The 20,526-nt window shown below is 35.1% G+C and overlaps 1 protein-coding gene across 2 annotated transcripts in view; it reads right to left on the bottom strand.

Annotated features, from left to right (window-relative positions):
* drd (drop dead) overlaps positions 1-20,526 on the bottom strand; it is a 124,462-nt gene that overhangs the window by 47,268 nt on the left and 56,668 nt on the right. For both annotated transcript variants that reach the window (XM_073974860.1, XM_073974861.1), the window contains exon 4: positions 5,632-5,891. In XM_073974860.1, the coding sequence (XP_073830961.1) occupies positions 5,632-5,891 (260 nt within the window). The remainder of the gene's footprint in view (positions 1-5,631; positions 5,892-20,526) is intronic.

Below are 20,526 nucleotides of genomic sequence, written 5' to 3'. Positions count from 1 at the left end.
ATATCAGCGAAGGAGTAAGAAGGAAGGTCGTAAATTTATGGAAACTTGTTCGTTTAGATTTTAGGGGTACAACTGATGTCGATTTTAAACAGATTTAGAGAAGATCAAAAACATTATGAGCCGTAGGACTTTTAAGAAGTCAAAGTATTTTTTAAATGCTTTTATAGAGGACCATAAAGGAACAATGTACGCCGATCTTTTTGAATGGTTTCATGAGGAATATTATTCACGATTTTTAATTTCTATATGGGTATTTGATAGTAAACATATTAAAATAAAGGAAACTAAAAAAATTAGCTCCAAATATTGGAAGATGTGGGCGTAACGCGCTGCTAAATACGAACAATTTTCCCCATTTTGGAAAATATGTAATTATACCCTCAGCATTTATGCTAACGAGGGTATATACACTTTCATACGGGCAAAATGTGCCTCATCGAAATAATGGTTTAAGACCCCAAGTATGTTTGGACGAAATGTGTTTCAGACAATTTGGAGTTGATTTAGCCATGTCCGTCCGTCTGTCTGGCTGGCTGGTCCGCACGATAACTCTCGCACGGATCAACCGATTTGGTCCAAAATTTGGCTTTCGTAATATTTTGTACAAACTTAGTTTTAGTTCGAAGATGGGTTATGGAGTGGACCGATACTCCTTCCGGTACCTCCCCCACAAAAGTTCGGAAATGTTCGGAAAATTTGTGCGCACGATAACTCTTAAAGGTCTATACTTTGCACATCGTGAAATTCCTACACGATTTAGATGAGGTTCCAATATGGACTCAATCGGTCCACTCCTTCGGGTACCTCCCACACAAAATATCGGAAAAGTTTAGTTTAGGAGCTGCTCTCGAATCGCTTTGATTTTTGTTGTAGCAACTTGTATTCACAGCCCCCCATACGACGCTATAAGTTTCATCAGGGGCAAGTCCATACTTCCTGAGAAAATAGCCTGAATGGTACAAAAAACCCCTAAGACACCGGGTGTAGTGGTTGGAGCACAAGATAACTCTCGAACGGATCTGCCGATTCGGTCTAAAATATGGCCGTCGTAATATTTTGTGCAAACTTAGTTTAAGTTCGAAGATAAGCCATATCGGCCCACTCCTTCAGGTACCTCCCCCACAAAAGCTCAAAAATGTTCGGAAAAATTGTGCGCACTATAACTCTTGATGGGAGTGACCGATTTGGTCCATGCTTTACACATCCTAATATATCTACCAGATAAAGATCAGGTTGGAATATGGACTATATTTGCCCACTCCTTCAGGTACATCCCACACAAAATTTTGGATAAACTCACTTTAAGACCTGCTCTCGAATAGCTTTGATTTTCGTTGAAGCAACTTGCATTCGATGTCCCAATTACAGCAGTAAAAGTTTTTTTCAGGGGCAAGTCCATACTTCTTGAGAAAACAGCCCGAAAGTTGTAAAAAACCCCTATGGCTCCATATGTAGTTGCTGGGGAGCTCGAACCGAATACTGCGTTCGTCAACACTTTGGATATTATGATATTTCTTCGAATATTAGATTAAATTCGAAGGTGGTGCTTATAGGTCCACTCCTTCCGGTACCTCCCCCACAAAAGTTCGAAAATATTCGCTAAAATGATACGCGCGATTTCTCATAGACGTAGCAACCGATTTGGTCCAAACTTTGCACCTCTAAATATTTTGTCCAAACTTAGTTCATGTTCAAATGTGGGCCCTATCTGTCAAATCCTTGTGGTACCACCCACACAAATGTTCAACACTTTTGTGTGGTTAAGGGTCTGTACGAGTATCCTTTGGACATTTTTACCGAAGGTTTTCCTAGTGGCCCTGTTTACAGCGATATTATGTTTATCGTAGGCTAGTGTGATAAAAAAGCCCTATCTATCGTTATCCCCGCAAATATTTGAGCTTTAATCGTATCCATACTTTTGTCGGTTCATACGCCAAAATTTTGAAAACCCCCCTAAATATATAAGTTCTTTTGGGAAAAAAGGATTTCAATTCACACAGGCTGAGGGTATATCTCTGTCGGCAAAGCCGACTGATACTTTTTTACTTGTTTTTGCACATTTGTGGATAAAGAATTAGGCATTTCTCAAAAATTATAACATAGCGTAGCGTAACGTTTGACATTTTCTTTGGGAAGTTGGAAATTTTTAGCGATTTGACTTACGACCATGTGTTGCATTGCTGTTTCATTCGACTGTTTTTTCGAAAAGTATGGACTTGCCCCCGAAAAAATACGCCGTCGTAAAAAGGCCCGCAAGAAGATTTTTTTTGGAAAAAACATTCAAAACTACCAATATGAGCTGTTAAGCTGCACTTTTCCTTTCCGATATATTCCACATTCCAACCTAATACATGACTAGATGAAATAATACGATGTACAAAGTTTGGACCAATCAGAATCTCCTTGCGAGAGGTATCTTGCGATTTTGCCATTTTAGTTGGTGCGGTCAGGGTTTCTTGGAGCTTCCATTAGCTCAGAAAGAATGGACTTGCCCTCCGAAAAAAAATTTTACCATCGAAAAGGAAGGAGGCTGAAAAAATTTTCAAAACCATCCGAGAGGAAATCTTAAATCTAACTTTTTAAGATCTTAAACTTTAAATTATCTGGAACGATTTTGGTCTTTAGATATGTGGAATTATTATTTAAATGCGGCACATTTCAGATCGGAAAAATGAGTATATACCCTATGTAGCCATAAGGGAATAACCAAAATAGCCAAAAGCTTCCACCTCTTCATAGGGTCTGGTGTTTTTTTTTATAGAAATACAGATTTGTTCCCACAAAGATCACAGAAGGGTGTCTTACGACACAACTTGTAGAGAAGTTTTACATTCCTGCAATACTTAGGAAAAATCGTCCACGTTACGTTGAGGGGTATTTTTGCGACCGTTGGCCGGGAATCGAAGCCTAGTATTCAGTGTGCAAAGCGGGTGTGCTTAACATTTCACTACGGTGGCACTCATAGGCAAGAATACATCTCAAAAAGTGTAATGACTTTTTCAAAAGCGAATAAATTTGTTAATAAAACTGAAAAATTATTTTAAAACGTATACTCTGAAGGATTGATTTCTCAGGCCGGGGACCCTCTATAGTAAATTACACTGTACAACAAAATTTAACTATTTTAAAATTACAATAAATCCCGCACAGATTATGAAAGTACAACATTAACCCTGGCGTTTAGGTACGATTTAGAGTTTTGGTGTATTCGGGACCTATAGTAAAACTTTATGATAAATAATTTTGTAGAATACTTTGATCTGATACGATCACATTTTAAAGGAGTTTTTATACGTTTTTTTAAAAAAAGGGACCAAAAAGATCCGTTTCGTGACTCGCATGAGGGTTAATTTTTTCATAAAAAGATACCCCGCATTGTTGTCAGTAATATTGCCAAAGACACTTTATACCTAAAATGCAATGATTCCAAGGAATCTGATGTCGAATATTTCAAATTTATTTATTTAATTTTCCTATTTAGTTTACTTCCCGAGGTAAACTTTCAAAACGCCGATACACGTGTCTTCTTTTTGTCGGTCCTCGATGAAGTTAATATTATAAACCCGGAAGGACAGTTATGCCATAGGTCAAACTTCTGATTTATGGCGTGATGCATACATTCATGATGAACTTTAAGAGCACGACAATAAACCCGTAACATAAATTCCATTTCGCTATAACTCAGAAGTTTGACCTATGGCATAACAGTCCTTCCGGGTTTATAATATTAACTTCATCGACTTTCATCGGCAAAAAGAATATTTCACCCACCAAGCTTTTATCTTCATATTTACGCGCAGTGATATTTTTCCATAAAAACGGTTCAAGAATACGGGTTTTTTTGTTTCAGCACCGAACTCAAGTAAGATGCTGTCAAAAAATTTATTTTCCCTGATTGGCAATTTTATTAGCTTTCTAATGGTATACATATAAGCTTAATCGGTTACTTAAAATCGGTACAAAATCCGGGTTTTATATCGCTATATCCGGTTCAAAATATTAGATAACCGGATCTATTTTCCAAGAAAATTTGTCTTTAACGTGTTCAGCATATCGGGAGCTATATATGGTAAATATTTCAGATACATCCCAGATGTCAATATAAGCGATAACCAATGGGTATGCCTACCTACCAATACATAACAAATAACGAATATACAGAAAAACAAAACATAGGTTTTTTCTGAACAAAAACAGGGTAAATGTCAAAAAAGACAACGAAAACGTGACAAAATCGATTAGTTGACAATGAGAACTGTACCTAAAATTTTTGTGGAATATTTGGATGCTGTAAAATCTCATCTTGTGGTACTTTTACTACGGTTCAAGAAAGAAAGGACGAAAAGGACATGAAAGGAATTGAGTTAGAAGAATGAAATGTTCTACAAAAAGATTCGCCATTCGATTTGACTGAAGACATGTAATCTCAAAACGAAGCTACAATAATGGCAAACAGAGATATAAAGCTATTTTCTCAAGAATCATAGGCGAAAATTCAAAAAATTCATGGCGCGATATCTCAGAAACTTGGCCTATGGGGAAAATTTCCTTTTGGGTTCTTAATATACTCACTAAGGGCTTTCATCTCCAAAAGGAATTTTCCACCGCACACACCTTGAGTTCCAATTTGTGGCACAGTGTTATTTTATTCGTCTAAGGAACATAGGGGGGTTTCGACAAGATTATTTCACCTATTTCGGAATACTTCGGCGCCCTGTTATCGCTGGCTTACTATGTCTTCTATTATCTTGGGGTTCCATTCTAGCGCTGTCCCTGCGATGCCTTGGATAGGCTTGCAAAGTGGATGACCGAACCCTTTCAAATTTTTTCTAAATATTTACTTGACGATCGGTATATCAATGCCCTGTAGGAATCTTGGGTTAAAGTGTCGGCATATCACCACTTTCGTCTACTATTAATGGTGTCATTGTCAACACCTTAACTACAATCGTTAAAGAAAACGAGAATTTTATATTTATTATATATAAATCGTGGCATAAGCCCTTCAAGACATAGAAACGTTTAAATGATGCAAAAAATATGTAATGCTCTAATTGTACTTTTTTACTTTTTCTTTAAAAAAAATATTTTTCTTTAATAATATATACTATTTAAACAAATATTTATGTATGCCATCAGTAGAACGAGGGCAGTGTCAGTAGTAAACCAGTAGAGATTAAATATTGACATTTCCTACGGGGTGATTGTCCTTCCACAAACAGTTCAAATTTGTTAATGTACATTGTTTTTTTTTTATTTTTCTCAGGATCTTGTTAATTTCTATTTTAATTTTGCTCATAGAAGTATTTGAAGCAATTCTCCATTGTATTATTCCCTTCCTTCCATCCCTTAATTATCTTCCTAACAACTTAATTGTCTTTTAATCAATCAATTATTTAAAACCTGCACTAATCACCGTAAATTTCTTAACACCCCACTCTAACTGGAAACCATCTACCAAACATTTTCCATTTCATTGAAAATGTAACACCATTTACCTACATATTACACCTAGTTAAAGGCACTAAACTATAATCTTCTTTAATGTTTTGGTTGGCAGCAGAAATTGCTTTCTCAATTTCCCCCTCCATAAAATAAATGATATGCATGCTAAATATTACAACAACTTACATCATCGAATTCACTGCGGAATGGTCCATGGGATCTCACAAGATTGAAAAATGTTTGCAAACGTTTTGATTTGTGTGGTAATTCGGGTTGAGCATAAGCCAAACAATATTGTCCCTTCATTTCAACATTGCTGCCCGTTACACCATCACCACCATTGACTGCTGCTTGATGCTGCACTCTCAGACATTGATCGAAATCACCCAACTGATTGATGTTGCCATTCAAGATGCCAGAGTTAAGTTTTCCAGTTGAATCGTGCACTGCAAAAGAGAAAAAAATCAAACAGAAATTATGGTTAGAGAGATGTAATTCTTTACATGGTTTATAAATAATCATAACAATAATGAGCAGAAACTATTAATGGGCATTAACATAAATTTATAATAAGTTTTACCGACTTTGTACCGACTTGTCCCACTAAATATTTATGTATTTTATTTGATGTTATTGTTAAATTGTTTTCAATTTACATGGGAATCGTTTGCAGCAATGGCAATAAAGAGATAATCGAATGATATAAATACTTGGACGTGAATTTATCAATGAATGAAATTGTATTATTTATTTTCTTATAGTAATTTTTCAGTTTTGTTGAGTCCATTCACTTTATGACGGCTCACATTGTTTAGACTTATTTTTAAATATTTTGATATGTTTTATTTATGATTTTCTGAGGTTTATGTTCGTACATCTGGGAAACTGGTACAAAATATACACGAATAGAAAACTCGTAATCAACATGGGAATTGCTTCATAGACGAAATGGTGGTTTACAGAAGAAGGCCAAGTTGTCTTCTATGGAAGAGGATCAAGTGGTATTCTATAGTAGAAATATTCTTCTATACAGAGTAGACCAAAGGATCTTCTAGGGAAGAAGACCAAAGAGTCTTCTATTAAAGAAGACCAAAGGGTCCTCTATAAAAGAAAACCAAAAATAAGAGTAGACCGAAGAGTCTTCTGTAGAAGAAGACCAAAAAGTGTTCAATAGAAGAAGGCCAAAGTGTCTTCTATAAGAGCAAACTAAAGGGTCTTCTATGAGAGATGATCGAAGGGCCTTCTATAAGAGAAGATATACGGTTTTCTATAGAAGAAGACCAAAGGGGCTTTTATAAGAGAATACCAACGGGTCTTCTATAAAACAAGATCAAAAGGGTCTTCTATAAGAAAAGACCATAAAGTCTTGTATAATAGCAGACAGAATGGTCTTCTAGAAGAGAAAACTGAAGGGTCTCTTATAAAAAAAGGTTCAAAAGGTATTCTATAAGGGAAGGCCTAAGGGCCATATATAAAAGAAGACCAAAGGGTTTTCTATAAGGAAGACCAAATAGTCTTCTATAAAAGAAAACACAAAAGGGTATGCTGCAAAAGAGGACCAACGGGTCTTTCATAGACGAAGACCACAGGGTCTTCTATAGAAGATGACCAAAGGGTTTTCTATAAAAAAAGCGAAAAAACTATCTTCTATAAAATAAAACTAAGTGGTTTTCTATGGAAGAAGACTAACGGGTTTTCTGTAGATGAAGACCAAAGGCCGTCTGTAAACGAAGACCAAAGGGTATTCTATAAGAGAAGACCAAAGGACATTCTATACGAGAAGACAAAGAGTCTTCTAACAGACTACTCCAAAAGGTCTTCTATAAGTGACGACTAAAGGGTCTTCTATAAAAACAGACCAAAGGGTCTTCTATAAGGAAGACCAAAGGGTCTTCTATAAAGAATGGCCAAAGGGTATTCTATAAGAGAATACTAAAAGGTTTTCTATAGAAGAAGACCAAAGGGCCTTCTATAGAAGAAGACCAAAGGGTCTTCTATAAGAGAAGATATACGGTTTTTTATAGAAGAAGACCAAAGGGTCTTCTATAGAAGATGACCACAGGGTCTTCTATAGAAGAAGACCAAAGGGTCTTCTACAGAAGAAGATAAAGGGTCTTCTATAGAAGAAGACCAAAGGGTCTTCTATAAGAAAAGACCAAAGGACATTCTATACGAGAAGACAAAGAGTCTTCTAACAGAGTACTCCAAAAGGTCTTCTATAAGTGACGACTAAAGGGTCTTCTATAAAAACAGACCAAAGGGTCTTCTATAAGGAAGACCAAAGGGTCTTCTATAAGAGAATACCAAAAGGTCTTCTATAGAAGAAGACCAAAGGGCCTTCTATAGAAGAAGACCAAAAGGTCTTCTATAGAAGAAGACCACAGGGTCTTCTATAGAAGAAGATCAAAGGGTCTTCTACAGAAGAAGACCAAAGGGTCTTCTACAGAAGAAGATCAAAATTCTTCTGTAAGATAGGACCAAAGGGTATTCTATAAAATAAGACCAAGGGTTTTCTATAAAAGAAGACCAAAGGGCATTCTATAAGAGAAGACCAAAGGGTCTTCTATAAGAGAAGACCAAAGGGTCTTCTATAAGAGAAGACCAAAGGACATTCTATACGAGAAGACAAAGAGTCTTCTAAAAGAGTACTCCAAAAGGTCTTCTATAAGTGACGACTAAAGGGTATTCTATAAAAAAAGACCAAAGCGTCTTCTATAAAGAATGACCAAAGGGTATTCTATAAGAGAAAACCAAAAGGTCTTCTATAGAAGAAGACCAAAGCGTCTTCTATAAAGAAGACCAAATGGTCTTCTATAGAAGAAGACCAAATGGTCTTCTACAGAAGAAGATCAAAGGTCATCTGTAAGATAGGACCAGAGGGTATTCTATAAGAGAAGACCAAGGGCTTTCTATAAAAGAAGACCAAAGGGCATTCTATAAGAGAAGACCAAAGGGTCTTCTATAGATGAAGACCGAAGGGTCTTTTATAAGAGAAGACCAAAGGACATTCTATACGAGAAGACAAAGAGTCTTCTAAAAGAGTACTCCAAAAGCTCTTCTATAAGTGACGACTAAAGGGTCTTCTATAAAAACAGACTAAAGGGTCTTCTATAAGGAAGACCAAAGGGTCTTCTATAAAAAAGACCAAAGGGTATTCTATAAGAGAAAACCAAAAGGTCTTCTATAGAAGAAGGCCAAATGGTCTTCTATAGAAGAAGACCAAAGGGTTTTCTACAGAAGAAGATCGAAGGTCTTCTGTAACATAGGACCAAAGGGTATTCTCTAAGAGAAGGCTAAAGTGTGTTCTATTAAAAAAAGTCCAAAGCGTCTTCTATAAGTGAAGACCAACGAGTCTTCTTTAAGAGAAGACCAAAGATTCTTTTTAAGAGGAACCAAAGGGTCTTCTATAAGAGAACACGAAATGGTCTTCTATAAGAGAAGACCAAAGGGTCTATTATAAGAGAAGGCCAATGATTCTTCATTAAGAGGGGATCAAATGGTCTTCTTCAATAAGGGTGTTCTATAAAGGAAGACCAAAGGACATTCTATAAGAGGAGCAAAGGATCTTCTATAACAGAACACCAAATGGTCTTCTATTGGAGAAGTCTTAAGGGTCTTCTATTGGAAAGACAAAAAAAGTTCTATAGAAGAGACCAAAGGGTCTTCTATAAGAGAAGACCAAAGGGTCTCTTATAAGAGAAGACCAAAGGGTCTTCTATAAGAAAACACCAACAGGTGTTCCAAAGGGTCTTCTATAAGGGAAGACCAATGGATATTCTATAAGAGAATACACATAATATTCTATAAGAGAACCAAAGGGTCTTTCAAAAGAGTACTCTTCAAGGTCTTCTATAAGTGAAGACTAAAGGGTCTTCTATAAAAAAACCAAAGGGTCTTCTATAAGGAAGACTAAAGGGTCTTCTATAAGAGAAGACCAAAGATTCATCTTTAAGAGAAGACAAAGGGTCTTCTATAAGAGAACACTAAATGGTCTTCTATAAGAGAAGACCAAAGGGACTTCTATAAGAAAGGACCAAAGGGTATTCTATAAAGGAAGAACAAAGGATATTCTATAAGAATAGACAAAGAGTCTTCTATAAGAGAACACCAAAGGGTATTCCATAAGTGAAGAACAATTGGTCTTCTATGAGGGAAGATCAAAGGATATTCTATAAAAAAGACATAGGTTATTCTAAAAGAGATCACCAAAAGGTCTTCTATAAGTGAAGACTAAAGGGTCATCTATAAAAAAACAAAGGGTTTTCTAAAAGGAAGCCCAAAGAGTCTTCTATAAAAGAAGACTAAAGTGTCTTCTATAAGAGAAAAACCAAAGATTCTTCTTTAAAAAGAGATCAAAGGGTATTCTTCTATAAGAGAAGACCAAAGGGTGTTCTGTAAAAGGAGAACAAAGAGTCTTCTTTAAAAAAGATCAAGCGGTCTTCTATAGAAGAATGCCAGATGGTCTTCTACAATATAAAACCAAAGAGTCTTCTATAGAAAAATACTAGAGGGTCTTCTATAAGAGAAGACCAAAGGGTTTTCTATAAGAGAACACAAAATAGTCTTCTATAAGAGAAGACCAACGATTCCTCATTAAAAGGAGATTTAAGGGTCTTCTTCTTCCATAAGAGAAGACCAAACGGTGTTCTGTAAAAGGAGAACAAAGAGTCTTCTATTAAAAAAATCAAGGGGTATCCCATAGAAGACCAAATTGTTTTCTATAAGAGAGGACAAGGTGTTTCCTATAAGAGAATACCAAAGAGTCTTCGACAAAAAACACCAAAGGGTCTTCTATGGAAGAAGCTAATGTTATCTTCTATACTAGACGACTTAATGGCCTTCTTCCTACTAAATCAATATTAAAAACTAAATGTGTGTTTACTTTCGTTTTTGTTTTACTTTTTAACTTTTCTTCACTGTCTAGCTAACAAACCATATTTTTCCCCTTAAGTGGTGTAAAAGAAAGAAAATGAAAACATAAACTGAAAAAAAATGAAAGCTCAACACATAAAAAACTGGTAATCATTTTACAAACAAATAAAAAAAGCGAAGCCAGCATAAAAACTGAAACTAGAAACTGGTGTAACGCTGTCAGCAATGTCAAGGTCATTACTTATCATCCATAACAGTGACAACGAATAACTTCCGCATTTGGAATGAATCAATGGATTGTTGTTGTGGATGAGTTAGTGTAAGATGGCACGTCAAAATTGAACAAACGAACGAAAAGATACAACGATTTAATGTGACATGGAAATTTGTCTTGAATTATTATTTTTTTTTTTTGATTTTAAAGGCGTGAATTGTTGATTGTCGTTTGTTAGCATCAAAAAGACAGATTATATTTAAATCTACTTCCCGTTTTTTGTTCAGTTACAGGTGTTAAATATAATTTATGGTCATAATTATGTCTCTGCTTTTTTTTTTAATTGACACCTACTTCTTCATTTTATTTATGTAAATTTTTGGTTGTGTGAAAAAAAATTGTGGGCTTGGTAATATTTTGTTTTGATATTGTGGAAGATGCTGTTGTTCCCTTAAGAGGAAAGTTCAGCAATTAAGGAATAGTATTGAATATTGGTAGCAAATAATATAGGGCACTGGATCAAGTACCATCAATATCAGGTGATTAAATGATAAATAAATATTTAGGTAGATCTGTAGGGGAATTGTGTAACTTTAATTGACCATGGTAAATTTAACACAAAAAAATTATGAATGAAAAGTTGAAATTAAAGTTGGCAGGATTTTTTCTATTGTTAGGACTTAGGCACGACTTCTTTTTGATTGCTAACTTAGCCAAAAATCGTTAATATATTATGCATATCAGATTTTAATTTTTTTCAATTTTATCCGTAACCAAAAGAAGAATTACAGAATTCCACTACAACAACTCAAATCGTACAGACGTTCTGTCTTCTTTATTCTTTGCATACATTATAGATGCCGAGGGCTGAGCTTGTAGGCTTTAATCTGCCATTTCGAATGCATATCGATTTCTAATTTGTAGACGAAAGTAAAGAGTTCTTGAAGAACTTCCCTAGACTTATCTTTCGACAGCTTTGCAATGTTAATAGAATTTACGTGGAGCAACTATTAATAAAATCAAGTTTTTCCAATGCACATTTATCTCTAAATAGATTAATTCCTAAGGTCATTGGGAAGGTCATCCATACCATTGCCAAAAAATATATATAATTGTCCATGACCGGTATTGAAAACGTGTTGGCCTATTAACACGCGTTTCACTTAGTATGCAAATAATTTTATAAAGATTTATGTAAATTAAAAGAAGTTCGAGCCTACCACAGTTTTAATTGAATTTAAATTTAGCATTTTACCAGGGTTGTTTGTTTTTGACCAAGTTTTGTTGTTTTTTGACGGCGCGACCGGTTCCACATCAAATATTAATGAATGGGTTTTTTGTTCAGTATTCTACAAAACTCTTTTGAGTTTTTGCAATGTCATGCTTAGAGAAAGTTTATTATTTAATAAAGTATAGAATTCTTTAATATTTTATTAATAAATTATAAACATTTGCTTTAAGTTCTAAAAAGAAATCTTTTATTTAATTAAATTATCGATCAATACAATACTAATACCATTGTAGAAGGGTTGTTTTTGATATTTTATATTTTTTACACCTTGGCGAACAATGCCAAATTGTATCCACTAATAAATTAGGTGTTTTAATAAGATATTAAAACAACAACAATATCGGAATAAAGACAGACTATTTAAAAAATTGTAATAGCTAAAAGAAAGCCACCAATGTTTAGGGACCTTCTAGAACTAGAAACACTGTGTGTCATTTTTTGAGTCATGGTTTATTAAGCATTAGACTTATTTTTACTCAAAGGGAAAAATATATGTCTGATTTTTAATGCGGCACCCCCCTATAGTGTTTAGTTTTGTTAGATTTTAAGCTTGCCAAAGTATGGGGCCAAAGGTGGATTTTCACGAAATTGCTCTAAATGCCACATTTATTGTCTAATAGATGAGAAATTTTTATTAGTTCATTGATGTGCCTGGGAAACAAATCCTACAAAAAATTGTGAAAATCGACTGGATTTTAATATATGGATATATTAGAGGGCCTCAATTGACCAACACGGTGCTCTTGAATCAAATTTAAATGGAAGGTGCTTACACCAGGGAAGTTTTTGCGGATTCTGAAGCTACAATTTTCATATATTTACTCCTTTAAACTCCTATAAGGAGCATAGGGCCAGAACAAAATTATGAAATCTATTTCTATCTAATGCTAATAATTTTATTTCACTCCATGTAACACCGCTTCTTTCGACATCTTTTTCAATTTGTCGCCTCCAGGTGTGTGCTGGGCGTCCTCTTCTCCGACTTCTCATAAATGAGAAAAATCAAAAGACTAAAAAAATTGCCGGAGCGCTTTTTAAATAAATCGATTCAATTAGGTTTTCACGATTAGGTTTTCACGATTTTGCTTGGAAACTGCAACTCCTTACGAAATCGGACTAAAGAAAGTGTTGTAGCTATAAAAATTCTCTACAAAAATGATTTTTATGATATGTTCGTAGTTTTTACCGTTATTGAGATATAGAAGCTCTAATTAGGACAATGGATTGACTGTATCGCCTACTTATAAAACAAAGTCATGACTGCAATTTCCCAACTTAAACTTATATATCTCAAAAGCGGTACAACCAAGGAAAAAATTACGAAAGCCAATCTTGTAGAGAATTTTTACAGCAGCAACATATTCTTTAGTCCCATTTTGAAAGGATTTGCAGTTTTCAAGCTAAATCCTGAAGACCTATGAAACAAATCTGAAAGTTTGATCTGAACCTCTATATCTCAAAAATGGAAAATCTTAGGAAAATATCAATCAGCCAATCTTGTACAGAATTTTCGCTGCTAAAACATTTTCTTTAGTCCCACTTCAATAGGGCTTGCGGTTTCCAAGCAAAATCGGTTATACCTAACAAAACCCTAAAACTGTGAAATTTGATCGCGATTTATTAAAAAACCAATCCAGCGATTTTTTTCTTGTTTTTGGATTTTTCTCATCTATAAACATGGCTGTTTCAAAATTTGCAAAAACTTCCCTGGTGTAAGCGGTTTTCAATTAAAGTTAATTAAGGTGCACTGTGTATAACATTATTTTAGAAGGAGGCGATACAGTCTATCCATTGTCCTAATTTGAACTTCTATATCTCAATAACGGTAAAAAATACGAAGATATCACAAACGTCAATCTTTAAGAGAATTTTCATAGCTACAACATCTTCTTTAGTTCCATTTCAATAGGACTTGCGGTTTCCAAGTGAAATCGTGAAAACTTAAAAAAAACCCTTAAAAATGTCAACTTGAATCGCGATTTATTTAAAAAGCGCTCCGGCGATTTTTTAGTTTTTTGATTTTTCTCATCTATGAACATTGTAGTTTCAGAATCCGCAAAAACCTCCCAGGTGTAAGCACCTTTCATTTCAATTTGATTCAAGAGCACCGTGCCAAATATACTATTGGAACAATATCAAAATCATACCCTATTCCCATAAGTTTTTGTTTGTTTTCTAGCCAAATCAATGAACTGGTAAACATTTCCCAACGATTGGACAATTTCGTGAAAATTAACCTTTGGCCCCATACATATTACAATGGAAACTTTGAGGGCCCAGTGGCACGTATTAACATACTCCGATTGTGCCTAAACTTTGGCAATATTAAAATCCAACATATTAAAAACTTTAGAGGGGTGCCGCATAAAAAAATCAGACATCGATGTTTAAAACCACAATTTTAACCATACTCTGACACCTCAGCGTGATAGAAGACCAAAACAAGTAAAAAAGTATCAATCGCCTTTGCCGACAGATTTATACCCTCAGCCTGTGTGGATTGAAATTCTTTTTTCCCAAAAAAAAAACTTATGTATTAAGGGGGGTTTTCAAAATTTTGGGCGTATGAACCGACAAAAGTATGTATAGGACTAAAGCTCAAAAATTTACGGGGATATCGATAGATAGGGCTTTTTTGTCACACTAGCCTACGAAAAACATAATATCGCTGTAAACAGGCCGATTGGAAAAACTTCGTTAAAAATGTCCAAAGGATCCTCGAACCACACAAAAATGTTGAACATTTGTGTGGGTGGTACCACAAGGATTGGACACATAGGGCCCAAATTTGAACATAAACTAAGTTTCGACAATATTTAGAGATCCAAAGTTTGGACCAAATCGGTTGCTATGTCTATGAGAAATTGCGCGTACCATTTTAGCGAATATCTTCGAACTTTTGTGGGGGAGGTACCGGAAGGAATATTATAATATCCAAAGTGCGACGAACGCAGTATTCGGTTCGACCTCTCCAGCCACTACATATGGTGCCATAGGGGTTTTTACACCTTTCGGACTGTTTTCTCAAGAAGTATGGACTTGCCTCTGAAAAAACTTTTACAGTGGTAATTGAGGCAGCGAATGCAAATCGCTTCAACAAAAATCGAACTGAATCGAGAGCAGGCCTTAAAATGAACTTATGCGAAATTTGGTATGAGAGGTACCAGAAGGAGTGGACAGATTGAGTCCATATTGAAACCTTATCTAAGTTTGGTAGAAATTCCACTCTTCAAGAGTTATCCTGTGCACAAATTTTCCGAACATTTTCGAAGTTTTGTTGGGGAGGTAACGGAAGGAGTCGACCGATATAACCCATCTTCGAACTTAAACTAAGTTTGGACAAAATATTACGAAAGCCGAATCGGTTGATCCATTCGAGAGCTATCGTGCGCTCAGCCAGATAGACAGACAGACAGACGAACATGGCTAAATCAACTCCAAATTGTCTGAAACGGATTTCGTCCAAACATACTTGGGGTCTAAAACCATTATTTCGATTGGACACATTTTGGAAGTGTATATACCCTCGTTAGCATAAATGCTGAGGGTATAAATAAGAAGATAGTGACCCGGCCTTTTTTCCGATCACTTCCATTTTCGCGGTTATGGTTCCCCAAGATCTGAGTCCTTGATGTCAAAAGGGATAATTTTGAGAATTTGAGTTTATTCGTGAAAGCAAAGACTATAAAGCAGGTTTAAAAATGCCATAAACAACTATCGTGTGCCTGCGGTCCTCGGAGAGCATCGCTTATCTATCGCAGCAGAGGAGCATCAGCTGCCAATACAAACCAGAGTAGTTTTGGCTCAGCTACGCTCGGGATGGTGAAGCCGTCTAAATTTCTATAGGGCAAGGATCAGTGACACCGTGCAAAACATCTGCCCAACTTGTGGCACTGGCCCACTCGACACACTGCACCTTTTCAACTGCCCTGCTAAGAATTTAAATTTACTCGTGGAAGCAAAGTTGTAGCTCTTGTCTTAAAGAATAATAATTGTGAACACATAAAATCCATTTCACCTCATCTTCAAGGTCAAAATCGTCAAGGTCAAATTTCATTATAATTTATCTCAGATTTTAGTCTACATATATCAAACCAATAAGAATTAAAGCAAACAACAACTGTTCCTTATTTTAATAACAAAAAACTCGCGTTGTTATGGAGGATTAGCTCCATGGGTCGAATAAATCACCAATCATCGAGTACTTCATTGTGCAAGGCTATATGAGCAAGAGTAAAATTGGAATGAAGGAAACAGGCTGATGGGACGACTTGAAGTTTGTCTTCCATCTCACTCGTGTCAGCAATTGTTATCGAATCAACTTATATGAGAGATTTTATATAATCTTGACTAAAAGCTCTTAAAAACATGATACATGGATATGAGCTTGTAAAAAAGTCTAACTAAGCTTGGATAATATATTAGGCTTTACAAAGTTTGGATCATGGGTTCCAGACAACCAGAGGTATTTGGCTTTATATATGTGGGGTCTAAAAATCATCGACTCATCGAAAAAAGTGCTATTGGACCCGAAGTATGTTTGGACAAAATACGTTTCAGAAGTCGGTTTATCCCCGTATATTTCGCTTGAGCAGTATAAGGGCTGTTCGATGATCCTTTTGTAATTATACCCTCAGCATTTAAGCTAACGAGGGTATACACTTTCATACGGGCAAAATGTGCCTCATCGACAAAATGGTTTTAGACCCCAAGTATGTTTGGACGAAATCCGTTTCAGACAATTTGAAGTTCATTTAGTCACATGCGTTTGCCTGCCTCCAACGGATCAACCGCTTCGGTCCAAAATTTGGCTTTCGTAATATTTTGTCCAAACTTAGTTTAAGTTCGGAAATGTTCGAAAAATTTGTGCGCACGATAACTCTTTAACGAAGTAACCGATTTGGTTCCTAAGGTTCCCATATGGACTCATATAACTCTCGAACGGATCTGCCGATTCGGTGCAAAATGTGGCTTTCGTAATATTTTGTGCAATCATAGTTTAAGTTCGAAGATAAGCCATATCGGTTTACACCTTCAGGTACCTCCCCCACAAAAGTTCAAAAATTTTCGGAAAAATTGTGCACACGATAACTCTTGATGGGAGTTAGCGATTTAGTCCATACTTTACACATCCTAATATATCTACCAGATATAGATCAGGTTCGAATATGGACCTCTTATCACTGTCCACTCCTTCGGGTATCTCCCACACAAAATTTTGGATAAATTCACTTTAAAACCTGCTCTCGAATCACTTTGATTTTTGTTGAAGCAACTTGCATTCGCTTCCTCAATGACGGCAGTAAAAGTTTTTTCAGGGGCAAGTCCATACTTCTTGAAAGACTTTCTGCTGAAAGTTGTAAAAAACCCCCCCACCATACGTAGTGTTTGGAGAGCTCGAACCGAATACTGCGTTCGTCCACACTTTGGATATTGTAATATTTCTTCGAATATTAGATGAAATTCGAAGGTGGTGCTTATAGGTCCACTCCTTCCGGCGCCTCCCCCACAAAGTTCGAAAACATTCTCGAAAATGATACGCGCGATTTCTCATAGACGTAGCAACCGATTTGGATCTCTAAATATTGTCGAAACTTAGTTTATATTCAAATTTGGGTCCTATCTGTCCAATCCTTGTAGTACCACCCGCACAAATATTCAACATTTTTGTGTGGTTCGAGGATCCTTTGGACAGTTTTACCGAAGGTTTTCCTAGTGGCCCTGTTTATAGCGATATTATGTTTTTCGTATGCTAGTGTGATAAAAAAGCCCTATCTATCGTTATCCCCGCAAATTTTTGAGCTTTAATCCTATCCATACTTTTGTCAGTTCATACGCCAAAAATCTTGAAAACCCCCTTAAATACATAAGTTCTTTTTTGGAAAAAAAGTATTTCGGCAAATCCGACTGATACATTTTTACTTGTTTCTATATTAAAATTGTTACAATATGTATCTATCAAAGACATAAATACAACTAAGACTAGACAAAATGGATGCAACACAAAAATGTTTACGAAACTTTGTATACACGCAAAAAAAAACGGCCTCTCTAACATATGTCCCAAACATATTTTGCAGCAAACATAGATATGTTTGCAACAGTCCCAAACATAATATATGTTTGGGTCTGCAAACAAATATATGTTTGGGTGTAAACATATATATGTTTGGGTGCAAAGATGTTTATGTTTGGGTGCAAAGATATATATGTTTGGGTGCAAACAAAGATATGTTTGGGTGCAAACATTTTTATGTTTGGGTGCAAACATTTTATATGTTTGGGTGCAAAAAGTACAAACCCAAAAGGCACAAAAAAACAAACACATGCACCAGTGGGCGCTTACTGAGAGCAAGGGAGCGTAAAATTCAATGTAAAACACTTTGAAATGTGTGCTCACTTGCTCTCAGTAAGAACTCACTGGCTATGTCTATAGTATACACACAAATGTTGAGGTTTTTTATTGAAAGGCAAAAGAACAACAAACACATAGGTACATACAAAATTCTAAAGAAATACATAACACACTTTAATAAAAGAAAAACTGATTGAAATAATTTGTATATAGTCACACTTTTAAAAAGGAAAAATATATAGAAACGTAGTTGAACGCTTCTCCTTAGTTGTGAAATAAAACAAATTGTCTTCAAAGTTGAAATCATCAGCGGGGAATCGGCATATAGAATCAAATGATTATGTAATGTATTAAATAAATATGGATATGCCATATTTCAAATATACATGTATGTAATTACCAATATTAAATTCCATTTCTTCCTTGTCCAATAAAATAATTCCTTTCAACTTTCCGATTAAATTATAAAATGTATTGGGCATTTAATTTACTTAAAAGCACAATTTCTCTAAGAAAACACAAAGCACTGATTTATTCACTCACTTTACCGTCTTGACTCTACAAAGGCATCTAAAACACCGAAGAAAGAAAAAAATATAATTCATATCATTTCTTCTTGGTTAACAACAACAAAACAAGAAACACACGAGTTTGTCGCATACATGCCACCAAAGCCCCCTTCTTCGCTTCTTCTTCTATTATACAATACACACAACTCTTCATTATAAAACAGCATTTCACAGCCGCGAGAGCACTGTTATTACTCTCGTTGACAAACATCCTCTCTCCACCCATGAAAAAAATGTTCTAACATAAAAAAATATGTTTTACCCAAACATATCAAATTGAGATATGTTACAAAATGTTGCAAACATATATTTGTTTGGACCCAAACATATTATGTTTGGATCCAAACATATAATTGTTTGCAACCGGTCCCAAACATATATTTGTTTGGATCCAAACATATTTCTAACATAAATTTTTCTGCGTGTAGAAACATTACCCTTAACAGGTTGCAGTTAATTCAAAATCGCAGCCAAGGAGGAACATTTCATGTAATGGTATCAGAAACGAAATTTATGAATTCAAGGATCTATTCGAGAATAATTCGATATCAATTGGATCGGTAAATTCGGTTAAATACGTAAAAATGTATAAAAGAAAAAAATGTTATATCACCATATCGTGATATAACATTATGTTAAATTCAAAAGTCATTCACTGATGAATGATAGCAAAAAAATGTTTTATCTTGTTGTATTTATGTCTTTGTATCTATATTGTGGTCTTGTTTACAGTAGGTGTGTTCGTTTACTCAACAATTCGTACAAATTTGTACAAGTTCAGTAACTTCTTGTAACCGGCTAAGGTCTTTTGCATTGTATTGTAGAGTAAACGAACAACATACAGTAACAATTTGTACAAATTTTGAGTAAACGAACACACATAGTGATAAGATGTTTTTCGTGCGCAAGTTGATTTGGCTAAAAGCTCTAAAAATCCTATCGTGCACGATAAGTATCAAAATGACTGACTGAATGACTGTCGATGGTCCAACCTTTGCATATATTCCTCTCAAACATAAATTTAGGTTCGAAGAAGTTCGAAATTGCAGTCTCAGTGCAGCTTATAGACTGCCGGTGAAATAATGTCCACCGTACTGCAACTTCCATCCCTCTCAACAAGTTGATGTAGTTTTTATATTCATTGCATATAATTCTTATATACATTTTCCAAACAAGTTTGGTATAAATAATACATTTAATATTTTCAAAATATGGCCGGTTACATTTTAAAATATTTTAGGTTCTGTTCATATAACTCAAATTACAACAAAGTATGTGAAAAAAGTTATTCATTACAAAACAACAAAAAAAGTTATACATTCAATATGTGTTAGAAATAGATCGATCATAGGCCCCACAAAACGTTGATTTTTTAAAGATTTTTTCGGAGAAATCAAATCAAATGCCCCACGAAACGTTGATTTTTTAAAGATGTTTACAAGCGATCAAATGCCCTACAATACGTGGATTTTTTAAAGAATTTTAGAAGCAATCAAGTGCCCCACAAATCGTGTATTTTTTAAAGATTTTTAAAAGCAATCAAATGCTCTACAATACCTTGATTTTTTAAAGATTACGTGAAGCAAATTGTTTAATGATTTTTTGAAGCAATCAAATGCCCCACTAAACTTGGATTTTTTAAAGATTTTTACAAGCTATCAAATGCCCCACAAAACGTGGATTTTTAGAGATTTTTAGAATCAATCAAATGCCCCAAAAAATGTGGATTTTTTTAGGTTTTTAGAAGCAAATAAATGCCCCACAAATCGTGGATTTTTTT

This window comes from Musca autumnalis, unplaced genomic scaffold, assembly GCF_047663935.1.
Source record: "Musca autumnalis isolate F117 unplaced genomic scaffold, ASM4766393v1 scaffold_3, whole genome shotgun sequence".
Classification (NCBI taxonomy): Eukaryota; Metazoa; Arthropoda; class Insecta; order Diptera; family Muscidae; genus Musca; species Musca autumnalis.
Note: the sequence above shows the minus strand (reverse complement) of the source record. Positions and strands in the feature narration are given on the sequence as shown.